The 25,983-nt window shown below is 46.1% G+C and overlaps 1 protein-coding gene across 2 annotated transcripts in view; it reads right to left on the reverse strand.

Moving 5' to 3' along the window:
* Pde1c (Phosphodiesterase 1c) overlaps positions 1 to 20,101 on the reverse strand; it is an 84,726-nt gene extending 64,625 nt beyond the window's left edge. For both annotated transcript variants that reach the window (XM_015180852.2, XM_015180849.2), the window contains exon 1: positions 19,711 to 20,101. In XM_015180852.2, coding sequence (XP_015036338.2) covers positions 19,711 to 20,086 — 376 coding nt within the window. In that variant the 5' untranslated portion in view covers positions 20,087 to 20,101. The remainder of the gene's footprint in view (positions 1 to 19,710) is intronic.
* Positions 20,102 to 25,983: the final 5,882 nt, after the last annotated feature.

Consider the following 25,983-nt stretch of genomic DNA (forward strand, 5'->3'; position numbering starts at 1 on the left):
TGTAACGCGTGTTTGCGGATCGGGAGAAGCCTTACGGACGGACTGACCGACCGACCGACTGAGTGACTGTTTACCAGGGCGCCAATTAAATTTAATTCAATAAGCCAACCGATCAGCGGGCGATACAAATTGTGGCGATCGGGTTCGCCGCCTAACAACTTTCAATGTTTTGCCTAATGAGAGCGAGCCTCGGCACAGCACCCAGGGGTGACATCGCCATCGTCTCAGCGTTGCCATATCGCTCTTTGGCCATCGCCTAAACGTCTGACAGCACGTCTGACAGTGGGGTTAACGGTATTCGGGTTTTTGTTATCGCTCCGATTGTCAACGGGGAGCTAAGAGCCGTTCGAATAGGTGCGCCGCCGCGGCCGCCTCTTGGATGTGGTTGAAAACTGTGGGAGTGGCTTCGGGCAGGCTATTAGAAGCACCCAGTAGTTGGCTTTGGGCTTGAGGAGGTGGAAGACCATTTAAAGATTGTGGGTTCTTAGACAAAGTGACACTGAAAAGTAACACTTGGAATATTCTTTATGGGTCCTACATGAATAAAATGGCTAAAATATGGAATCAATTAGTTTTTCTCAAATATATTACTACCTCTTATTATATTTCACTAGAGATGTTTCATTTTCATTGACAGAAGCAATGAAAAACATCTTTCTATAAAAGAAAACACCGGCGCGAGCGGGGGGTTGGCGCTCGAGCAAGTTCTCAGGGGACTTTCCCTCTAGTATTCGAATAAAATGAAACTATAAGGGTCTCAGACCCTCTCCCCCTTCATAAACTATCATCCGAAAGAAAACTTTATCGCAAATTCCAACCCACTCAAGTGGCGCCAGCTGTTGGCTGTTGAGGCAAACAAAAAAAGAGCTTCCTGCGAGCTTTGATAAAAGGTGGTGAAAAGCTGCACTCAGAGCGAGAGAGAGCAGCAGCCAGAGAGGCAATCGAATGCTAATGAAAGCTCTCGTTTCTCTTTGCATTCTTGGCCACTCTCTTAAGAGGCAGGCACTGATAACAAGATAAGATAAGGAATCAGCACCCCCACACCCTCTCCCCCCCCGCACCATCTTTCCTATGGCCAAATCTCATCATCTAATCCGTCTTAATTGCCGCCATTATGTGTGTGTGTTCCCCCATCAAAATTGATATTTTAATGTTCATAAAAATGTTTCAATTTCATTTCCCTTTTGGCCCGAAATGAAGCCACAAAATGAGGGGTCTAGCCCCCAGCCATGGCAGGGGAGGTGTCGGGGCCATGGATAGTGCGGGCTAGCTGGGGGTTTGAGCCATGGACAGGAAGGATGTCTGATGGCGGCTTGGGGATAATAAGTATATAGTAAATCATAAACGGTTGGATGGATTCGAGCTTTTGACGCGGCCAAGTGGCGTTCTGTCCCGACCCGGCCACATGCCACATGACGACGAGAGTTTGTGGCGTTGTGTGTCATCATCACAGGGTCCTTTCCTCCCCGCCCCACTCCCCACCCCCTCTCACTATCTCCCAGCTCGTCTTTGCATTGCCATTGTGCAAATATTTGCATATTTAAGTTGTTGCTGGTGTTGCTGTTGTTGCGCCAGCCGCAAAAACTCATAAGCGCATTTTAGTGCCCTCCGCCGACACATACATACATGTGTGTAGTACGTGTGTCATTACGAGTATGTGTGAGTGCACTGCAAGAAACGATCGGCAAGAGAGAGAAAGAGTTGATTTGAAGGGCGATAGATGCTCAATCGTCTCAAGCTTCAATTTTTATAGAGAAGTCTTCTTGTAAAGTTCTATTATTCGGACTATCTCAAGGATCCATCTTGCATTACTATTCCTTTCAGTGTAGCCCTGCACCAGTGTTTGTATATCCCAAGTCCTTGCCGACAATGCTCGGCGCTGTGTACACATCCGTCTTGCTGGATTCTTGGATTCACTTCACGCCCCACCGGCGAAGGTCAAGCGGCGCGCATTATGAAACTGACATCCAATCCTTTCAGACTCTCTCTCCCCCCCCTCCTCGTCCTAGGTACGGGCTACAGCTGATTGCTTAATTATGTCAGGTGCTAAAGCAGCCATTATCGTTGCCTCTCCCGTCCCTCAGCCTGAAGACAATGTCGGCCCACGGTGCGTATGCTTAACGAATACATTGACTGCATTTAAAGCAGGAGGTCGCCCCTGGGGACAACTGACTGTCTTAAGTCTCTGGCAGATGTCTCTGTCCGCCTGTCTCCCAGTCTCCCTCTCTTCTCCGCAATCTCCCACGCCCATTTTTCTCAGGCGGCAACTTAATTAATTTAAATTGTGTGTGTCCCAAGAGGGTAGAAGGGTGGAAGGGTGGATGGGTGGGTTAAAGGGTGAGTGGCTGAGTGGGTCCTTCAGTTGCTTCAGCTGCAATCTGTTCCACTTAGTTTGTTGTCTGTTGTTTTTCCAGCTTTTCCTTTTGCATTTCCCCAGCAACCTTCCATGGCAGCTGTTGTAATGCACTTTTAATGCTGCACACCCCCAAAATCCAAGCCAAATCCCTTGCCCCAGCCCGCAGTCCCCAGCCCCTGTCTCAGCCAGGGACTCGACGTACTCTCAGGTGCTGGTTGATGAAAGTTCTCTGGCCAGATTCTATCTACAGCCAGGAGACAACACTAGGACTCGACCATCCTTTTGTCTGTTGTTTATTGTTGTTTTTCCTGTTCATCCTGTGTTTGCGCTCTAATGATTTGCCTAATTGGCTTTAATTACACTGCCATACAAAAACCTACAGACCGTGCCAGACAGACCGAAGGAGTGGAAGTTTTTAAGCCAAATGAACTGCATTGTTCGGGGCATTGGCAATGACATTGTTCTGCAGTTGTTGCAGGCCACAGATTGGGATTCGTGTCAGGTTTTATGTTGATTTTGGGATCCACTCCTCGGTCTGTGTACTCATGCATATTCCATTGGCATGCAAATGGGAAATAAGAAATGGAACAGTGGCTGGAAGGGAGCGTAGATACAGAGAGCTCAGGGAACGAGTCGTGTTTCACCTTCGAGCCTACAGGCGGAAGTATTAAATGAATAACTTAATAAATGTTTGCCTCGTAATCATCTTTATTAATAATCCTCGAGCAGTATGTCTAGTGCCATTAATTATACATTTTTCTTGTTGTGTCTCTTACGCAATTCCTCGAAAAGGGAACACCTCACGGCTAAGTACAAAATAATTGCAGACTGACTACACAAATGACTAATTGTGTTCTCAGCTCTAATCATAAGACTGTAAGCCAATGCACGTGACTTGTTGACCTTTGGGGTATTAGTAGGGGGTCTGCCAGCTCGTGGGTATTCGACCTTAAGATTGGGTTGGATTTATACTAATTAAGACAGTGCAAGCTTCAAATCTTCTCTGTAGCAAACACTCAAAAATATATAAAGAAAAAGCCTTGCAAGTCGAAGCTCCGTATAGATGGTTTTGCAATATTCATTGGGTTCTGCGTACGGAAAAAAGAGCGCTCCAGGGAGCGTTGCAGCAAACGTCCCTCTAATGGAAGGAGCTGGTTCAACGTTGAGTCTTTCATTAGTTGAAAGAGGAACAGGCTCTGCAGCCAAGCCTGCAAATGATGGGCACCTTTTGTCCAAAAGAAGTCAGAAAAAAGGCGAAGGTTTCCGCTTGTCCGGGTGGGAAGCAGGTTGTTGCATGCTCCTGTACCACTGGAGGCCAAGTTTCTAGTTCTACTGCCCATCAACAGTCATTTAGTGGAACTTTTTTTGAGAAATTTGCACTCAAAAAATTGTCATGTCAAGGCAAAGATATACCTTCTTTTTACAGGCTTTTTATAGCCGATTCAGCGTGAGATGCGGTCCTTAAGTGATCGAAGGAATTGCTTAGGGAGACCATGTCCTCCTGCAGGACCCCCATTATTTCTATCTTCCCTGGGCGCTTGTACTCCCAAAACAAGACGCAAAGCTGCCCTACAGACAGACAAATGGGGGGCGGAGGAGGGGATGCCCAGAGTTCATTTGCTTTCTGCTTCATTCTAGATGAAACAAATTGCATGCAATACAATTTAAAGTGTTCTATATATTAATGTCGAGAGCCGCAGACGAGTACGAAATGAAAATGATGAACAAGCAGCAGCAGCCTCCGGCAGACGCACCAGCGACCCGTGGCATCAATCACATTTACAGTTCATTAATAAATGCCGACATAATTTTGATGTATGACAGAGCATTTAACATGGCCCACACACACACACACACACAGAGAGCACACAGGACGAACCTGTGGAGTGACAAGGACACGAGTACATCTACTTATGGTTTGGATTTTCGTTAATTTTAAATCAACGCCGACAGTGGATTGCTGGGAAAATGGAAAACTCACTTAGGATTAAGCATTGGCCACGGGGGAGCGGGGGGGCGGGAGAGCCGGGGGAGCCGGGATTCCGAGTCAAAGACAGACAGCAGTTGAAAGGATACTCTGAAAGGTAGCACTCTTCCAGCTAATTCATAATTTACAGAATAATGGGCCAAAATGCTGCGTAATTGTTGTTCTTGCTGTGACGCTGCGGTATCAGAAGGCAAAAGGCGGAACTGCCGGAAACGGGAAATAGCTTGACGGCGGAGCAGGAACCAGCCGGAATGAAAAGCGAATGAAACGCGCCCGAAATGGAGGAGGTACTAAAAGATTTTTCGGGGGGGTGCAGGCAAAGGAGGCGGAAAGTGGTTAGTTTTCAAGGGCCGCAGCCCTCGACTAAATGAGCCACAGCCATTCCGCGGAGCAAAACAGCTGTTCTAATTTAACGCCCGAACTGCGGCCACAAGACACGAATTGTGGCAGCACTTTGATATAATGGTTTCTGGTCTGCTGTCCTGTTTCGTCGGGCACTGAGGGATAACAAAAGGTTTAGCGGCAGAGAAGAAGGATCCTTGGCCATCCTGGACAGCACAAATTGTCGTTAATCCGTCGTAATTAGAGGCGAAAGAGCGGAAACTTTTATAATTTATATTTAAATTATTGAAAACTTGAGCAGAAAATGTTCCATCTACCAAAATAAAGCCAAATGATTATAGAGGAAAGGAGGATTGGGATTTTGGAATAATTTTTATCATCTACCATACAGCCTATAAGGACCTACTTCTTTAAGGGAATAAGTAATGAAAGGAGGACTGATTCTGCTTCCCTTCGACATTTTATAGGGAGCCTTTTTAGTAGATTTTAAGAGTCCCTTCTCCTTTTAAACAACCCCCTCGAAAATGTGAAATATATTTCACTTACTCTCGAGTGTGACTTTTGATTTAGGGCAGCATTAGTGCTGTCTCTTTCCATCAGTATCTCGGGGTCTCAGTGTCTCTCTATCTCTGTCCCTCTGCCTCTCCAGGGTCTCAGCCCCGCAGCCCATTCAGGCGTCATGCTAATCCATCTCAAGTGTCAATTCGTGCGTAGGAACAAAGTCAGTCAGCGATTCATTCGACCTGCTGATTGAGCACTTTTTCGGCAGCTCCAGCGCCTCTTAGGATTCATTGTTGTGTCGAGGCTTTTCCTCTCTCTCTCTCTGAACACATTTTTCGCTCGCTTTGTCTTTGGAGCGGAAAATGCTAATAAATAATGCATGCGTCTTTGTGTACTTTGTCTGTCCGTGTCCGTGTCCTTGTCTGTGTCTGTGGGTTAATGTGCTGTCAATGGCCTCCTCTACAGCTGCTGCTCCTACTGCTCCCCGGGTAACAATGCAATTGATTTTGCCCCGCTCCCCTCTCCAGGACGACTCCTGCGTCTGCCGGCTATGTAAATGTCGCTGTCAGCGTGCAGGACAGGACAGGACATACCAGGGAGCCGAACTCCCTCTCTGGTATTCCCCTGCCGAGATAAACATCTGATAAGTGGGCTCGGAACCAGCCCAGCCCAGCATGGCCAATAGCCAGAATCGAGGCTCAAAGCTCATTCAAAGTGATTTAGTGCTTTGTGGTCAAGTGGGCCATGATTGACTTCACTGCACTCGGAGCCAAATGAAAGAGAACGTATGGGCAGGGGGTCGGGAGGGAGGCTGGGCAGACAGCACTGCTGGGAGATTGGACTTTGAATCATGAAAACTCTAGAACAAACATTCATTGTCTTAATCTCGTTGAAGACAAAGGAGAAAACTTTAAGAATCGAGAGATATCCAATCTTGAAAAAGAACAATTTTCAACTCTGAACAAGGAAATCGCTTTGGGGTGTTTTTTCTCATTCAGGAACATCAAAGCATGATATACAGAAAAAACATCGTTTTTACAGATCTGTACCTTAAAATTGTCATTTTAGTAGAAGGAAACCAGTAAGACCTACAAGAAACTCTTGAATCATTCATTTACGGCTACGGATTGTGATTTCAGAGTAATATTTTTGCCAATAAACAATATTTCAAAATATCCTAATGGATATGTCTCTCTTGATTATTCTCTAAACACAATCGAAATGAAGTTGATTTGCCTTTTGATAATTTATGAACATTTAAATAGAATTTATTGGCCTCTTCTACAGGCAGACAATTGTTTGCCCCAACAATTGAATCAAGTACAAGCAAAATAAATTCAAAAGGACTTTCTCCAACGATAGACCAAGGAAATATCTACCATTGATAAATACTCCACATAAAAGGAAACATCTAAGAGTAAAGTACAACCCTTTCCACGTCTGCCACTCCTCCTGCGCGACGAGAATTGATAGAGATTTAAATTTGTCCCCAGATCCTGTAAATGTTTTCTGTGGCACACACAGAAATTGGTCCTCAATGGCACATAAGAATAATTCGCGTTGTAGACAGTTTGCTTACACATGAACGCCACCCACCCCGATGGGTGGGGATTTTGGGGCGGCCAAAGGAAAGAAGACATCACGCATACGCACTGTTGACGGGTAGACAACCATAATGAGATGTCAGCGCCTGACTATCAAGTGGCTTTGGTGGTGGTGGCTGGTGGCTGGTGGCTTAGACTTGGACCCAAGCGACCTGTTTCAAGTGCTGTCCGAGGACCAGAATGAGAGCGAGGACGACGGCAAGAACGAGGACGATTTCCATGCAAACAAGCGTCGACGTGCTCAACATTTTTTAAGCCATAATGAGGAGCAGCAGCAGCAGCAACAACAGCCAGAATAAGCAGCGGACAAACGACTGGGCGTGACTCTTGGGGAGAAAACTACTGCACACGCATAAATCGTGTCCGGCAGGACCGTTGGCAGGACTAATTTTGAGCCTGGCAAACCATTCTTAATGATGACAAATGCCCGAGCCACATCTCCATCTCCATCTCAATCTCCATCTCCATCTGCAGCTCTCTGCCATCACACCATCATCACAATGATGATGGCGACTTACGACGGGTCGTTGTTGGGGTTGGGGTTGGGGTTGGGGTTGGGGTCCCTGTCGCTGCCAAGGAGTTGTGCCAAAAGGATAATGCTTAAATAAATTGCCCGACATCCTCCTAGCTGCCGGGACACGCACACGGTCTGCGTACAAGAAATGTTATTGAAATTGTAAATTATGTCAAGGACAATCCCAAAGCTTAAGGCGTGCCACATTAAGGACATGTCTCCGGGCGCCCCCACTGGCACCCCCGGGGAATTGCTCCACAGCCGACAGTTAAAGAGTAAAAGTCATTGACAAATAAAGCAGCAGAAACAGGAGTTACAGCAGGAAAACTTAAGCCACACCCAAAAGTCCTGTAATTGACGGGAGGGAAACTTTTTTACCCAAAAATATAGAAGAAAACTTTTGATTGCTTTCACTCTCCGGACGGGCCCGAGTCCAGGCCGGGCCGGGCCGGGCCCTCCGCCGTAATGAGCAAGTTCGTTGACGTCCTGCGTCCTGCGTCCCGCGTCCTGGCCGGCGGCGGCTCATAACTGGCCAGACCGCGACGTTGTTTAATAATTAAAAAATATAGCAACAATTTATGCCGAAAGTCGGGTCATTTGCATGCTTATCCAAGGGCATAAATCAGGCGGGGTATGCGAACGAGCCACAATAGTGCACAAATAGTGCAGCCAGACATGCGATACGCGTAACGAAAGGAGAAGTACAAGCCACAATTAGGGGGGAGGCTCATTGGAGTACCTACTCGTACATACAGATTCGCATATTTCTTGGGAAACACTTAAGAGTTTGTTTGTTTTCTTCTTGGAAGTACTTGTTCGGAGAAAGATACAAATCAGGCAGATTATTTTGAAGTTCTCCGAAGAAAACCCTCAACATCCTAGTTCCAGGAAGAAGTCTTCTTGTGCGTGCACATGCGTGCACATGTATAGACCTTGGTTGAATGCAAAAACACAGACGGGATGCCCACTAGCAAGAGCACAAATGTTCGCTGTTGGTTTTAAATCTCTCAAACTGTGTCTGTCTTGCGGCTTCCACTTCACTTCGGCTCAACAATGATCGTATAGATTATATATAGAGGAGTAAAAACGAAAAAAGCAAAGTCCACTCGTTTGATTTTATTCGTGGTCTCTGGGCGCGAGAACTCCCAGAGCCGAAAGCCCCCTTCCAGCAGTTGAAGCTTGACTTAAATAAAAGGCACAATTTATTGTTATATGCAGACCGGGGACCGACGTACGCGTATGTACATATGTATATTGCTATTTATGGGCAGACGAAAGCGAAAGTATGTATGTTTGTATGCTGGTTGTGTGTGATGAACAACAATGCGATTCTGATGGCAACGAAGATCAGCTCGAGGCGGACCGAAAGCAAGCGAACCGAAGCGTCCGTGCCCTAACGAAATTGAGGGAACGAAAAAACAACGACAGAAAGAGAGCGCTAGAGCAGCTCGGGCTGCAGCTTAGCCGAGAATAAACGAATGATAAAGCGCGATAGAGCTGCAGGCACGAAGAAGGTGGAGGATGGAGAGGCGAATGAACGGCAGCTGCCGCGCGTGGGAAAATGCTGTAAAGCAATGATTTGGTACAGTGGGCAGTGCAAATAGAAAACAATGTTGGTGGGTTTACTGCACCACTGGCTATTATTTAAGGAAATTGTGAAAAGACCCGACAGGCATTTTGAGGTGATTTGAGTGAGTGATTGAGTTAAAATGATCCACCGCAAGTAGCGCTTAATCAACGCTGAGTGTGAGTTGGAGTAAATCAAGAAAAATGTGAGTTTTGCCGATCTCTGGTATGCCTGCACAGTCGAACTACTCTATTACGAACTTTTCTATATAAACAAATTTATTTCCAGAACACTGCAATGCTAAATTCTACGAATTTTTGGTAAAACGAATTCCTCTTCAGATTCGCTATATGGAAGCACCTGGCATGCAGCTCTGTTTCTCAGTTTTGTGGCTTTCCTTGAAGAGCAAAGAATTCATTATAGAAGCAATCCAAGAGCTGAGAGGCGGTGCCCAACTAATCGAAGAAAGGGACTACCCAATGCCACTACTCCTCATCCAGGCACCAGTGCTCTAGTAGATAAAACTATCCCCACGAACATCACGACTATTCCCTCTACTCTGCTCTACCAATACGAGTCATATATATGTCATCAGAACTCTTCTAAGTAACCACAACATTTCGGACAGTCTGTTGTCAACAAACGATATGCCAGAGAGACAAACAATTAAGCAGCCATTTGCCCAAAACCGAAGTCAAGTTGAAATGAGCAAAACTGTCACCAGTCACTGTCACTGCCACAAGTCAATGGGAACTTCTTTGGCCCAGTGTGCCCCTTGTGGCAATCTCATTTGCCAAGCGCCTGCCAATGCCACAGGAAACCGCATGTCCGTGTCCACCCACGTTTCGATTGGTAGCAGCAACAGCCACAGCAGCAGCAACAGCAACAACGATGGCTGCCACAATGACAATCTAAGCAGCAACAATTGCTAGCCAATTGTACGGCTTCGTTGTCAGCTGTGGACACAATGCCAGAGGAGCCAGAGGAGTCCTGAGACTGCTCTGCTGCGTGACTGTTTCCTGTTCCCCCTTTTTCCAATCACAAATGTTAATCCCGCTGCAGCATACCAGGGTGGAGGCTCCACTCCACTCCAGCCAAGCCCCAACCCCCAAAGGATTTAAGCGCCGTCAGCGTCAGTGGCACAGCACAAAAAGGTGAGCAAGAGAGCTGGATTTGGGATCTCATATTTCGATTTTCTACAGCACGAGGCAGAGACAGAGAGAATGTGGAGCCGAGGCGCAATACAGATACAGGAGGCAGCAGTGGCATAAATCAATATTTGCTGGGGGAACATTTAAAGGCAATTGGCCAGACACTTTGCCACTTTGCTGCACTTCCTCCCATTGGTGGCTATAACATGCAAATGGTCTAAATTGAATTGACTGCGAGAGGATATGCTGAGCAGGCCTGTATCCTGCCGCTCCGCACCTCTCCTTCATCGATTTCGCTGTCAGGAAAGAATTTGAATTAATTTTATCGAGACTTTAAAGGCTGTCAAAAAAAAGGGGTCTGCCAACAGGCCTCTTGCTCATACAAGGATGTGCTATGGCAGGATGTGGAGTACCCTGTAATATGCTTTCGAAAGTTTAAAGATTCCTTGATGGATTGTTGTTTTCTTCCAACTTTCAACAAAAGAGTATCACATTTTTCCTTACACAGAACTTTGCTTTTGTTCCTTTCCTCTACTTTCCTTGCCATTCCTTTCCTGTTCCTTTCTTTTTCACTTCTCTGTTGCTGAATTGGCATGCAATATAAAAGTTTTATTAAGGACCATGGCCTGTAAAACTGCCAGCTGCAATCCAATCTGAATCCGAGTGCCATGCCAGGGTCGCTCAGAGTCTGGGACAGCTTTCTCACAGCTGATGTTGATGCTTCTACGTGAGGAATGCAGAGTTCTCACCCACTCATCTTCTGAAATCTCAGTCTTCTGTCGCACTTGACTTTATGAGGCGAGAGAGTAGTAGGGAGCACCAGGGAGGGGCAGGAACAGCAGGGCAACTTTATGTATTAATGCACTTAAAAGTCCTGGGCTGGAGCAGGGGGCCTGGGACCTGGTACCCATGTAAAGTGGGTGTTAAAGAGCTGCCAGACACTTGCCAGCAATTCACCTGACGAGCAAAAGGTCCCGTCGCCCCCACACATGCCACATGCCACATGCCACCTGGCCTTTAAGCTTTATTGGACTTAATTCTAAAGAGCGACCAACCGACCAAGCAACCAAAGGGATGCAGGAGAGCATTTCATTCAGTTACAAACTGAAGGGCAGGCAGAGCACTCGGGTATATTTTTACTTCTAATTAGTTTGCCTCAAGTGCCTTGCCCCAGAACCATCCTGCAGAACGCAGGGTTCGGTTCTCCCTTCCGTTATACGAAAAAGATATTAAATATTTACCAGGAAGCGACAACATTTCATTTCGCCTTTCCATATAGTATTTTCTGCATATGAAATATGGAAGAGAGATGCCTTTTTTACATGGAAAGATTGAGTTAATTTTCGAACAAAAAAGTTCATACATTTTTCCGCTGAATTATTGAGAGGAGATTTAATTCGCTTGCATGGCAGATGGTTCGTTGATTTGTTTAACATTTCGGCATTCATCGCATCTCTTTTTTTTCTTGATTATTTATGCGTGTGCTCATCGATGGCAGGGCAGAGACCCAGATGTAATCATGGATTCGTTGAGGCATTCCCTGGGTCAAGACTCCTGCTTAAAAGCAAACAGAATTCCCATGCACTTTGGTCCACACACACACACACACACACACACACAGCAGGAGTCACTGACAAAGGGAAAGAGGATTGCCGAAAGGGGATAAACATGTATCCTTGCTCCTTGCAAGCCTTTGCCCACTAGCCTGACAGCTGGGGAAAAAAGTGAGTGAGTCTCTCTGTTCATGCATGATTTACTGCCCAAAAGCTGGGGCTAAGGCACTGCCGTTGTACAGGGTGATTGATGGGAGAGTAGAAGAGATGATAACCCATAAAGTTGAGTACTTTGAGGAACCCTGGAACACCCTGTATAAACTCAAAGGCTGTGGCCTTTCGAGGGAAAGTTTTCCCTTAATCGCTTCATTGGTCTGTAGTTCTTCGACTGCCTAATAACCCACATATCATTAGAGCAGCTCAATCGCCGTGCCCTCTGCATTTCTCTCCTTTCTTTGGGTTTACAAAACAAATCAAATCAGAATCAGAATCATTTGCTGGACATTTGTCTAGTTGCGGACTAAGAGAGGAATAGAAATAGAAATAGAAATAGAGCAGAGAAAAAGTAAATAAATAAGTAATTGAGTGTGCAGTCAACAATAAAAATGAAATTTTGTGTGGAAACAGAAACAAATATAGACGTTGTAAGTGCTATAGTGCGAGTGTAAGAGGTAAAGATACGGAAGGTTAGACATGGGCCAAAGCCAAAACTAGAAGAGTCCTGGAGGACCACATAAAACTTCCCAGAGAGCGGCGGAGGACGAAGGACAGGGCCGGGCAGGGCAGGGCACAGTACAACTTTGTAGCTCAACAGGAATCTCGCACACACAGAGAGTCTTCCCTCTTTTAGCCCCGGTTAAGTGCGCTGCAGGACCCCGCCTCGTTTGGGCCATAAACTTTTTTTAAAGTTTGCAATTCAATTTCAATTTGTGCATCAGGCAGCAGTTACGGCAACAGAGCCACAACCAAACGGAAATGGAAATGGGAATAGGAATAGGAATCATTTTGGGTCGTATATCTATTCAAATGTATCTACAAATAACGCAGAAATACGAGTAGAAGTAATAATAACAGCAGAGCAGTCGAATCAATTTTCCAAACACGTAGCAAGGGGCAGGCGGGGGGTCCAGGGGGGTGAAGCGATGAGATATGGGGAGTGGGGCCATCAAAATCGTTGACCAGCGCATAAATTTGATTTGTGTTCCATAAAAAATGAAAGACAACAGGAAACAGCGCCACGTATACGCAGTGTGTGACAACAAAATGAAGATGGCCATAAAGGAGAGAGCAAAAACAGCGCCAAAGATAGAGAGAGGGAGAAAACGAAAGTTGAGCCACGTCTTGGCTGTCTTTGTAGCTTTTTATGGCTATTCTTTCGTTCTTTTTTATGCATTTTCTGTTTTGTAACTAATTTGTATAGAAATTTAAGAGAAAATAGAAGAACTTTAGGTGAAAATGGGGAAGGAAATTCCCGTAATTTATGGGTAGATGCTGGCAGGTGGTGGAGAGCTAAATAGAGGCCATAACTCTCAGATACAAGAGTATCTTTTAGCTAGAAGAAACATGAAGCTTGCCAGTACAAGTTTTTTGGTTTCCTATGGTTCTATGAGTAAATTAATCCGATAAACTAAAGGATCTCCTTTTAAATACTCTTCAAGTGATGTACGACTTCTGCTCTTCGAAAACTCGTACATTCATCACATGGTTTCGCTCAATGTAAATATTTTCCGACATTCCCCAAATCCCACCCGAAAAAAAACGTGCAACCATTCGCCCTTTCAATTACGCGGCGCCAAGTTTAGTAGATTTTTATCTGCCACACAAGAAAGAACAGCCAGGCAGCAGGGACACAAGAAACAACAAACAAAAAAAACTAGAACAAAACTGCGGGTTGGGCAATAAACAAACTAAAGCCCAGGCCAAAAACTCACACTAACTTGGCTGACACGCCCCTGAAAAAAGCAAAGAAAAAACCAACCCAATCCTGTAGCGTGTGCGATGGCAATGACGTTCCCCACTGTGGACGACACACCCATGGAAAACCCAGTCCGCGGGTCACAACAAGTTGGTGAAACCACAAGAAAAGAGGAATATTCCTCGAGCTGAAAGTTCTAAACTATCTTTGGGACATTATACAGCTAAGGCCTGATAGGAAGAGAGGCAACTGGGAGGGCGGCGGCGGCGGCGGCGGAGGCTGCCCTGCGGCTACAAATTATGCAAGAACCTGGAGGTCGCGTGGCAGAGTGATAAGCTCGTTTATTCAGTCTCCGATACTCGTGGTGATGTCTTGTGTTGCCCCGCAGGAAGGTCCAGGTGGCAGATTCAATAAGCACTGGCGCGCTAAGTGCTGGAAGCAGGACATGCTCCTCATTCCGGCAGCAGTGCATTTCCGGCGGGGATTTTACTTTAAATTAAATTTGACGCAGCCACATCCAGGAAAAGGAACTGAGGCAAAGGCAAATGCAAGGGCCCTAATGAATGGCCAGAACACAGAACAGTGGCAACATCTTTGGCACGTTTCCTTCAGGGTTCTCTCCACAAGAAAGAAAGCCATAAAAAGTAGAAAAAAGGCAACAGAAGCGATGGCCATAAAAAATATCACCTGCTGTGTTATTGTTTTTCAGTTCGGCAGCACATTTTCATCCCAATTTTCTTCGTTTCCTTCGGGCTGCCTTCAGACTGAATGAAAGTCACCGATGATTGTCGTAATAATTTATATAGGGCATAGGCTGCGGTTGGGGGGCATGGATACGAGGCAGGAGCATCCCACTGAAGTGCGCATACGTTGCGTATACGTTATGTGGATATGATTGATGATGCGACTACAATTTCAATTAGGTGGGAGGGCTGTCCCTGCCTGCCTGTCTGCCTGGAGAGATGAACCTTCACTATAAATGGTATTTTTATTCACTTATTGCCGCTGCGAATATGGAATACAATTCTGTAAGGTAAGGAAGGGCCTCTAAATGGCACTGCAAAGGTGAAAAAAACCATGAAGGCCTCGTGTTTTTATGTTTTCGTTGCTTTTTCACACCATTTATCCACAAATCTAGACCCAAGGGCTTCAACAAAGAGGTTTACAGGACTAAAAAAAATATACAAAAATATATTTTGTCTCTTAATTAAATCCTGACAGAATTAAAGCAATGCCAGGTCGGTTTTTTATACACAGATCCCCCCGTCTGCCTTTTAAAATAGTGCTGCCGTATTTTAAGCCCTGGCGAAAAAATGTTGTCACCGAAAAAAGAGGACGATGGACGCTGGACCGTGGACATCGAGGCTTTGGCTTTGGGCCCTAGTGAAATGCCAACAATTTAATTTTATTGTTATTTAGTCTTCTTTTATGGGTTTTCGGCTACCCATTCACACGCCAATCGAGTTGGTTGTTGTTTTTAAAATTACATTTTTCACTTTTTTTCGGTGGATAAAAGTTTCGTTTCGTTATCCTCACTTGGAAATTCATGTGGGTGATGGTCGGACCGGGTCGGACCGAGGGAAGGGGGGGCAATAAAATAAATATGCAGCCGGTGGATGGATGGATTGGCAACAGAAGCAACAATGAGAGTGCCACCGCATGAATGTGAATGGATAGAATGTATCTCTGTGGAGGGAACAGGGTGGGAACTTCGGTGCGTGGGCCTCGCTCAACGTTTGCGTTTCAATTTCCGTTGATTGAAGTTACCAAATGACTTGCCAAACACCTGGCCAAGGACCCGCCAAGGACTAGCCCTTGGTCCTCGGAAATTGAGAGCAATCAGCTGCGGAAACGATGGCAATTAAATTGAATGCCAAACGCCATTAGAGCAGGCACACGACGGAGATGGAAACTTGTTGTTAGAATATTTTTGGGGCGAGGAACAGGCATTTATCCCTCGGCTAAACTGACAGCTTTATGAGCGCACTTGAAGGGCTGCTGGTAAGCGGAGCTCCTGTCAGATATTGTTTGAGCTCCGAAAACTTTTCCCCTAAGTAGTTTAACACGATTAACACAGCTTTGGCCACAGAGTTAACCTCATCTTCGTCTTCCATACAGGGGGGCTTGACTAATAAACTTTTAATTGAATTTCTGAGCCATCGCTGGTAGCTAGAAGTCCCTCTAAAATTGTCTTGATGGTGCATCATCATCATCGCAACGTAACGTAATGTAACGTAACGTTTCGAGCTACCGTTATGGCAACATTTCAATTTCCTGTGTCCCGTGCCGTGTGAAAAATTAATGCCAAATTCGAAACAAATTGCAAAAGGCGGTGGCAGGGTGTTGAAAATGACAACGACAACAGCAGCCAACCAGCCAGCCAGCCAGCAGCAGGGCTGACGGGTAGGACAGGAAGTAAAGGATGCCGACAGGAAGTCTGCCGTCCGTGGTGCAGGGCTTTGGAGGCGCCACTAATGATGGAAGCGGGCAGTACCCTAAACATACCCCGAATGAGACCTTTTAGGGAGTGTTGTAGGGAAATTGAGGCAGGAAATTGACTCGCTTTTCGCAAGCGAAAGTTGAGAGAAAGTAAATTGAGTTATCGATTAATTATCGATTAAAGTAAGTGATCCTTTAAATAGAGTAAGCTTTGGGTAATTTTAATGCCTCTTATCGTTGAATAATGTTTCTATGTGGAGTGATATTATCGATTAATAATCGATATAATTGAATTAGGTGTGTTTTTTTAGTATTTTATCGATAAATAATCCATTAGTCTTCAGATAAAGTCAGCTTTAGATAAAAATGTATATAAAATTGAACATTTTTTGGGTTTATTTGCTGGGTTTATATCGATTAATTATCGATTAATCGCCTAAAACGTGCAGACTGAAAATGTAGATCGATATCCAGTACCAGCGATAGTTTCTGTGATTACCCGATGCTATATTTGCGTTTATAAACTCTCTCTGGCAGCTCCACTCTTTGCCATTCCCGCCGACGGGTCATATATACCCTCTTGGGGGGCGCCTGACTCCGGTTTTGACTTGGTACACAAACATTTTTGCCAAAATATGCCCGCAAACCTCAACAGGATAGAGAGTGGTAGGTGGCAGGTCGAGTTAGTGGCAAATCCACTTTTTGCCCCACCCAGCAAAATAATGGATTTGTGTGTGTGTGTGTGTGTGTGAGGGTGTGTGGGGGAGGGAGGGAGTCCAAGAGGGGCAGGAGGAGTTTGGGTATGATATGGTTTGGTTTCGTCTGCTGCTGGCATTCGGTGGCATAGCAGAAAATCAATGTTATCCAGCAACAACGACATCTTGTCGGGGCCATGTCAGCTCCTCCACAGGCACTGCCACTGCCACAGCCACTGCCTAAGGAATGTTTTCCCACCCACCGACTGGAGTTGTTTCCTTGTTTTCCTTACATGGGGGGGGGGGGGGGGGGGGGGCTGGGGCTCCGGACCGTACAAGCAATTTAAATTTATAAGCGCTAATATTGTCAAAGCGTATCGCAACAAAGAATTTCGTGTCTCCTGGCAGTGTCCTCCGGGGCATTGTTATCCCTTGGCATCGGCAGCCAGCTTTTGTGCCCGACGCGTCCTGTCGCTGGAAGGACATAAATTAAATGCCCAAGCAATAAAAACGAAATCAATTTGAGCGTGAAATCGATTTCCATTGGGCTCTACCTGTCGCTGCTTGTTGCCTGTTGCCCATTGTCCCTGTTGGCCCTCCTGGCTGTTGGCCAATCGATAAATTCTCGATTGCAACAGGTAGAACGATTGTAACTGGAACTGGTGGCAACAGGCAGCTAAATCAACGGACTCTGTCTTGGTAATGGCCAGCGCCAAATGGCATTGCAATCGTTTAATGCCTTGATTAATGTCGGGTTCGGGAAATGCGGATTGCGCCCTGGGATCGGGATCGGGATTGGATTCCTATTCCGTTTTCCCATTTCTGATTTGTTGCCCCTGCAATCAAGGTGCAACGATGTCCTCGAGGTTTCCGATTTGCCAATGGCTGGGCGTTGATTGCGGGATACTCTACGCTGTATCCTAGACTCTGCCTCTGCACCTCTTCAGTCCGTTTTCCTGGCTTTTGGTCTAGCTTTTAGTCCCTAAAGAGTGCAGGAAAAGTCGTGGTTGGCTTGGCCAATCTGCTGTGTCATTATTTTTAATTTACAGCTCTATGACATCAGTGCATCAGGCAGGAGGTGGGAGGTGGGAGGTGGGAGGCAGGAGGTGTGAGTGCTGCAGGGCCAGCTGGGACCCGGTGCCTACTTGGTCTACAGCTACGTTTCGCACTGCCATTGCCAGCGTTGACAATGCAATTTCCGCCAACAGCAAAGTACACAAGACCCCGAAGACGACGGCTGGAGAACGCATAGAGAATAGAGAAGGATAAGGAGAAGGAGAAGGATACAGGATGATGGGCGGTTAAAGTGGCGGGTGACACAGCCAACTGCACTTGGGCCGTGTTTCCTGTTGGTTGCATGGCTGCTCAGTTCTGTGGCAGCTTCCGCCGCCTGCCACTCGTGCATACATAATCAACAATTAAAGATTAAAGCGCCACAGAGAAAGTTGGGCCTCCAGGCCGGCCCTGGGGGCTTATTAATAGAAGGAGAGCCACGCACATGCTCGTCACTGGACCTGGGAATTGCTTGGAATTTTCTTTGGTTCTCCTTTTGGGTGGCACTTTTAATTGCATTACGAGGGAGCCCTGCTGTTGCCTCCACAAGTTTTAATTGATGCCACACACACACAGCTGCAGCATGGAGCTCCTTGGGGAAAAGGCATGTCTTCTATGCAATTTTCCATCTTTTGCTTTGTCTCCTTCGGCCATAAATAAACTTCGATTGACATCATTAAAAATACGTTAAGAGGAGTACAGATACAGCTACAGATACAGATACATATATTGACCTATCGATTCAGATACATATATCATTAACCAGTGCCAGTCAGCAATTAAAAAAGCATTTGCATCTGCTCTCAATCTACATTTCAGCCTCGACAGCAGACAATTTACATATTGCCGATGATTTCACGCAGATATTTCGGCAGATAAACGCACAGGCAGCAAAATCTGTTTACGAATACGTCTCCTGGGAGTGGGAAAAGGCAGGATTTGGGGCAGGTTTCCAGGCCACCTTTTTGGCAGGGGAGCGGGGGGGGCAAGGCCTTCTGTTTGGGACACCTGAGATACACTTAACGCCCTTTGCCTGGCACGTGAGTTTCCAATTTCAGCGACAATTGCTATGCCAACACACACGTCCCTCGTCCCGCGTCTCTCGGCTCACGGCTCGAATTTAATTGAATAAGAAATGGCAAAAATGTCTCCTTCAATCAGTGTGTGGCTCCATCAATAAAGGAACCAATTCCTTGTTTATTTGTGGTTAATCAAGCGAAAGTCTAGGTGGGGCTTGCCTTATTTATTTTTAGTTCCCAAATCGATTATTCCAGCGCCTAAAATCAATAGCATTGAAACATCTGTTCATTTTTCACATGAAAATTGTCTAAAAATAAATATATTTCGCCTTCCTTTAATATGCCGCAGCTCTGTCTTTCAGAGCGTCTGTGTCTTTGTGGCCAGCCTCCATAAACAGCTTATTAAATTGCAATCAATCTTTCATCCATCAGCTCCGCACACGCCACACGACACAGGACACGGCACACAGGACGTAGGACGTAGGACGTAGGACGTGGGACGTAGGACACATTCCCTCTGACATGTCGTCGTGGAACCACATTGAATTACAAATTTTACTGCTGCTGCAACCGAATCGATAAAGAAACGAAAACGAAAACGAAAAATCGAAAATGAAAGGGAAAGGGAAAGCAAACACCTGGCCAATGTCAATCGATGACCTTGCCCATCAATGCCGCAGAGCATGGGCGCTGTGGAGGGGGGGGAGAGGTGATAAAATAAAAGAGGAAATGCCAAAATAACAAATTTTCAATGCTTCATTCTCGGGCCATTATTTTGCGCCTCTCTCTCTCTCTCTCTCTGTCCCGCTGTGTCCACAGACACTTGTTGACCTCATGTTTCATTTACAGGGTATTCAGAGAGGGCGAAAGGGTATGTTGGTTTCGAGGGAAGATAAGGGCAGATTCCAGAGGGAAATCCAATGATTCTAGGCACTCCCCAGTGTCTCCCGACTGCACGATCGAAGGCCTTGATTGCCTAATCCGTATACCCCTTCTTTTTGTCGTTTCACTCACCGATTGTATAGGTGGCACCATCCACCGTAAATGTGGCCGCTTTGCATTTGTTGAAGAAACGTGAGGCGAAATCTAAAGCGGAATTTTTCAAGCTCGACGACACCCGTCGTATGGGCGAGTCCGGACAGGATGTGGCCGCCATCACGGGCCGATGATGGTGCTCCTGGGTGGGGATCTGGCTCGGCTCTGGCACCTGCACCTGCTCCTGCTCGCGGTGCCCCAGGGAGGACTCCACACTGCTGGTCACCGTGTTGGCCGAGGTCAGGCGTGCCGTCAGCACCGCTGTGCCAGGCCCTCGACTGCCGCTGCTGGTCACCGGTGTGGCCGTGCCGGGGGCCAGGCGACGTGGCACATTCGACAGATTCAAATTTGACATTTTGCACACACAAGAGCCACGTAGCTAGGGTTCTATAGATTTGGCACTCGCTGGAATCGCAGTCGCACTCACTTGATAACAAACATTTTGACACCTGCTGACCCGAAATAGAGTTTTAGAAGTGGACCCAAGCCGAGGCAAGGGCAAGGGATCAGGCCCTTAAACTCTTAATCTATAACTATTTTCGTTGATTAAAAGTAGTTTAATAACTCCCCCCCGAAAAAAGAATTTCCAGGCACCAAATTAAGCCATAAAAACCCCACCAGATATGTCATTTACCAACGTTAATTGAAATGCCGAAAGCGTTTTTTGTGCAACAGCAAAACCCGCTGTGTGTGGGCGGATTTATCCCTTTGGCCAGCAGTTTATCTGTCGACCCTCTTTGGCCATAATTTAAGCGTGGTTTCAATTAACATTCGACCAAAAATATTTAACAAAATTGCAATTACAAAACGACACAGAGAGGGAGAGGGAGTGGGAGTGAGGGAGGAAGAGGTAGAATTTCTGGGGGGAATTACTGCACAAATACACGTGTTGGTTTGGCCCGAAATAAACCCGAGTGCCCTGATGATTGCAGTCAATAAAAACGGAATTACCCAGAGCCGAGCCCAGGTTAAACGAGAATGTGGCAGGCAGGCAGGACCTATGGGTTGTGCTGGCATATTTCTGGGAGCTCTCTAAAATGAACGACGAATGAAAGTAAATTGCTTGGAAATAATCACAGACACAGAGATACAGCCCACAAAGCACACAGATACAGATACAGATACAGATACAGTTGCAGATACAGATACGCAGGGCATAACCGCACAGACAATACAGACAAGTGCCTGCTGGCTTTTTGTGGCTAAATTGCCGCCAGCTCCATCTGGGGCAGGGCGGGACGGGGCCGGGGCGGGGCGGGGCGGGGCAGGGGTTGTGTGATAATGGCATTCAAATGTATACATTAGAGGTTTCGGTTTTTCTTTTTCGGCTTTCCCCGCTTATCGCCCGGCGGGAAAGGCGTCGGAAATTGCCGCATCAAATGAGACAAACAATAAAAAATCGGTATAAAGGTTTTCCCTTTTGCGGCTGGGGCGTGACCTTCAAAGTGCGAAATGTCCTAGTATTTCCTCGTACAATTAAACGCATTTCAAAAGGTCTTTCCATTCGCAAATTGTGGTTTTATTTGCCACAAAGAACCGTATCGTAATCCACACACAACCGCCGCAAAAGCGCTCTCGTGGGCTCTGTCTTTTGCGTTTGCATTCAATCATTTTCTTGGTAAAATATTTACGAATAAAAATATGAGAAATACTGTATGATAGCTGCTGCTCTTTCCCCCCCTCCCCCCCCCCTGCTTCCACGAGTATCTGCTGTTTTCCATCTCTACTCTCGGGCTGTTCCGCCTCTGCTATCTACTATTTCCCTGCTTTTCTATGCTGATTTTCTCCCACTAGTATCCGCGTTTTCCTCCTCCTACCATCCTCCTCCACTATCTGTTGTCTTGCCCCACACTTTATTATCATGCCTCATGCCTCATGGCTCATGTGGTCTATGTCTGTCTCTGTCTCTGTTTTGTTGTGCTGTGTGTGTCTTGTGTGGCATGTCAACACCTACCGAGTGGAACTGTAACCATACGAGTGGCACAAAAGATAGACTTCCGCGAAATGGAGCAAAATCTGAGACTCTGGCTGTTCGAGAAGGATATTATGGATCTCCCCCACGACCATCTGTGGGTGTGTTTTATGCTTTATTGCATTATAACAAGTTCTAGTTCCATTCGCTTGTATTTTTTGTAGCTGTTCGCTGTTCCATACTAATTAATACCTTTGGGGCGTTCTCTCATCATTGCCTAGGTGTGTGTGTGTGTGTGTCTGTGTGTGTGTATCTGTGGGAGTGTGCGTCCATGTTTGCAGATAAATTGCGATGCTCAGTGGCTTGGATAAGCAGACAACCGACCGACCGACAGACCGGCTTTAATTTGGTAAATTAATTCTGAAATATTTAGCTCGCAAATATCCTAAAACCCTCATGAGTCCCCACATCGTCCCACTCGGCAAGGTCACGCCATAAGGGTACAGATGAAAGACCAGCCAGGGATATACCAACATATATCGAACAAAGGGGAGCATAAAAGGAGGTCCTTACTCGACTAAGGGATACCCAATGTTGGCAGGGATTTAATTGAAGCAGATGGAACATATTCAGAGGAAATATAGGAGGATATCCGATGGAAATAGGTTGAAATGGAGCCCATGTCGTGGATCTTTCGATAATATCTATAGGCAAAACACTTCCAGATATCAACTACATGGCTTAGAGCCAGGGCTTAGAGCTCTTTGAATCTTTAAGATTCTCTTTCCTACCCTCCGCCTGTTACATATACCCCTCCCAAGCCCCATATACCCCTTGTTCCCGCAGTATCCCGCCATAAAAAAGAAGTGTAGCACAAACCAAAACCAAATCCAAAGAGAATGTTGAAAATTTAAGGATACCCATCGGTTAGCAGGGGGGGCTTGGGGCACTGGGGTCATGGGGGGGCATGGGGCAGCCTGCTGTTGCCTTTGATTTGAGCGCGCGCGAGATGGAGAGTAATCAACTCAGTTGGAAACATTTGGAGCTGCAAAACCGACAGCAGCAGATACATATTGTAGATACCCGGAAAAGTGGACCACCAGCCAGGACAATGGACCACGGAACGGAGTTTTTGGGGCTGCCAAACTCTGATCCTTCTTCGGCCACTTGTCTGCTCCGTGCTCGGTGGTGGTGTCCAGGGTCCAGAAATAAATTTCAGGCCGTAAATAAAAATAAAGGGCCAGCAAACATAAACTTTGGGTATATTTTGCGGCTTAAGGACAACAATTGGCTGCTCACTTCTTGATGCACCAAAAACAAGGCAAAAAACAACAAAAACACTGCACAACACACAAAATTTACCAGCTTTTGAATAAATAATCAAAATTAATGCGGAAAAATGTCCCCTCAAAAACAATCAAAGAGGGGCCAATGGGGAAAATGCTTTAAATTTTCGCCCTTTTTTTGTAGTTGAGTGTAATTTTTGTAGATTTTTATTTGGGCCAACAAACCCTGGAAAAACTCTACCTGAAAAGGGTTGCCTGCCCAACCTGCCCCACTTTTAGATTGACTGAACAAAAGGGTCATGGGTTGGGTCAAGACCAAGCCCGAAGGAGAGAAGGGCCGGGAGAGGGGGAGGGAGAGGGGGAGAGCAGCTCTGTTTCTGGGTGGGTCGTATCATCGCCGTTGAGTTAAGTGTTAATCCGCTTTTGTTATTGTTTGGCATACAGCCTGCCAGCGGGAAGAAAGGATCCATCCTTACGGTCAGGTTTTAAGCGGTGTGTCTGCCACTCCCCCTCCCCCTTCTCGTGGATTTCCTATTCCTGGGTTACATAATTGTTAATTTAAAATGTGTTTAATGCAAATTTAGTTGTCCCTCTGCCTCTGAGCCCCTAATTGCTTCGTCCCAGTGCCAGCCGTTGTCCATTCGGGCCTTAAGCTCTTGATTTACAAAACGGGGAGGCATGGGGCATGAGGCACGGCACATGCCGCCTGGTAGACAGACAAATTGTTAAGCAAATATTTGCAGTAAGCCAGCGATTTGTTGGGTCCACTTCATGCAACCCAAAGGGTCAACAAGGGGCAACCGGGGCAACAGGTTCTGCCAGCAACAAGTTGACAAGGTCCTCCACTCCAATCACTCCACTCGCCAAAGCAAACTTTTCTTATCTCTTCATGTGATTTTTTTGGGGAATTTTAAGTAATTAATATTGCCACTCGAAACACGGAAACTTGTTTGGCCCTGCGAGGCTCAGAACTATGCATACACACGATTGTAGGTGCGAGAACCGAGATTCCCCGAGATTGCCCGAGATTCCCGAGAAACTACGAGCGTCGTCGCACGGACACGGACACGGCACGGCGGTGGCTTCCTGTTGCTGCTACGGGGTATTACCTTCCGGCAAACGTGTTGCCAATCAACTGACGAGACCAGCAAATCATGTCCTTTCAAAGAGCAGGGCAGGCCAACGAAGAGCGGAAGCTCTGATGCGTGGCCCCCCAAAGAGCCTCAATCAGAGCGTCTGATAAAAGCTTTTTTTCACAGCAAAGAGCGAGGCTTGGAAGAGAGGAAGAGGTAGCGAGGCAGAGGAGTAATGCAGGGCTAGAATTTACTCGAAGAAGCAGGCTTATAATTATAGAAAAATTATGTTAAAAAAGGCATATAAAAAACCTATTTTTTTACATTTTTCCTTAATTTTTGTAATAATTTCTTCCCATTTTTTCTTATCACAAAAATTAACCTTGAGGATGCGTTTTTTCCTATTGATTTACCTAGTATTCCCTTCTGATATTATTTACCCAGCCCAACAGCTGATGGCCAGGACTCTATGGTTGTACGGCTCTCTTAAGGACCCCCAGAGCTTTTCACCACAAAGCTATGGGAGTTTCCTGCCGCCGCACGCCAGGGGGCGCCAAGAACGAACAGGAATCGAAGGAATTTCATGGCATTTTTGGCGGTTAAAAATCAACGCAACGTTTTGGGTTTGTTGTCTCCCAAGGCAGCCCCAAGGATACGTATATTGACGGCAAACGTCAGAGTCCTGTGTAATTTATGACGCCACCAAAGAGTGGTGCTGGGCCTGGGGCTGGGGTATGGGGAGTGGGTGAGGTTGTGGGAATGGGTTTCGTTCTGCAGGTGTTTAGTTATTTATGCCTTGTCACACGTCGTAGTCTGCACGGAACAAATGTACGCGTATCCTGCTGAGTGCTTGCAGACATCATGAGGATGAGAATGAGGCACGGCACACAGCCATAAAGGATTTGACCCAATGATCCCCCTCCTGCTGGCAACATTTTTCGCGTTTAAACTGCTGCCAAGAAAATGCTGAAAAAGCTCGAGTGAAACATTTATTGTGGGCAGGATTTAAGCATCCTTGCCGGCGCAAAGTGATATATGGATGTGGCTGGGGATGAGCCGTTGAATAACAAGCAAACTCTAATTGAAAAACTTGAAGGAGGAGACAGACTTGTTGCCCTAATTAAATCCTTTGGCTTTGCATATTTATGCACTCTTCAGTCTGCATTTGCATTTGCATTTAGATCGGAATCATCATCCCTGCAGCAGGAAAAGTAGTTGTGGAAATTACAAGAAAATTGTCAAGGATAAGTGGGGGAAAATGAAATGAAATTGCAATTAACAAAGTCAGTAATTGTGGCGTTGAAAGCTTGACAAACTTGGGTTTTGGGGGGGCCCCAGAATGGAGTTCGATATATCCCATATTTATCAGCATTTTCTGGTCTAAAAATATCCCCCAAAGTGTATGCTCCCCATACGCCTGGAGGCTGCACAATCAACCACTTGTTTAACAACGTGTTGAGGCTTTGAGGGAAAAAAATGTTTGGCATGTTGCCCACACCAGGATTCGGGTTTTTCCTGCGGCACATTTGGGGGCTTTTTTTTGCCATGGTTATTGCGACACAATTTAATCAAAGGCTCTTACTCTTTGGCTGCTTTTCTAATTTAATCAAAACTAGGCTTTCATGTTTATAAATGATGTTTCTTTATCCTGGCATTTATTAGGTTTTTATGCCCCATCGAGAACAATTTTCTCTCAAGTCATCAAGTGGGTTTAAATTGCAAATTTCACGGTAAATTAAACAATAGTTCAAATTTCTAGATTCCACCCCCCACCGCCCCCTCACCACTGTGTTTGTGGTTTCGTCTGGCCATAGATCCTGGGTGTCCCCGCCACAAGTCAGGACTTCGCTCCGACTCAAGCTGTGTGGTGCGTGCTGTGCTGCTGATGTGTGTCCTGTCCGTCTCCCTCGGCTCGGAACTGTCTCCTGGTAATGCACTGTCTCTGCTCTCTTCCCTCCTCTCTCCTCTGCGTCCTGTCTTT

The sequence above is a fragment of the Drosophila pseudoobscura genome, chromosome 4 (assembly GCF_009870125.1).
Source record: "Drosophila pseudoobscura strain MV-25-SWS-2005 chromosome 4, UCI_Dpse_MV25, whole genome shotgun sequence".
Lineage (NCBI taxonomy): Eukaryota > Metazoa > Arthropoda > Insecta > Diptera > Drosophilidae > Drosophila > Drosophila pseudoobscura.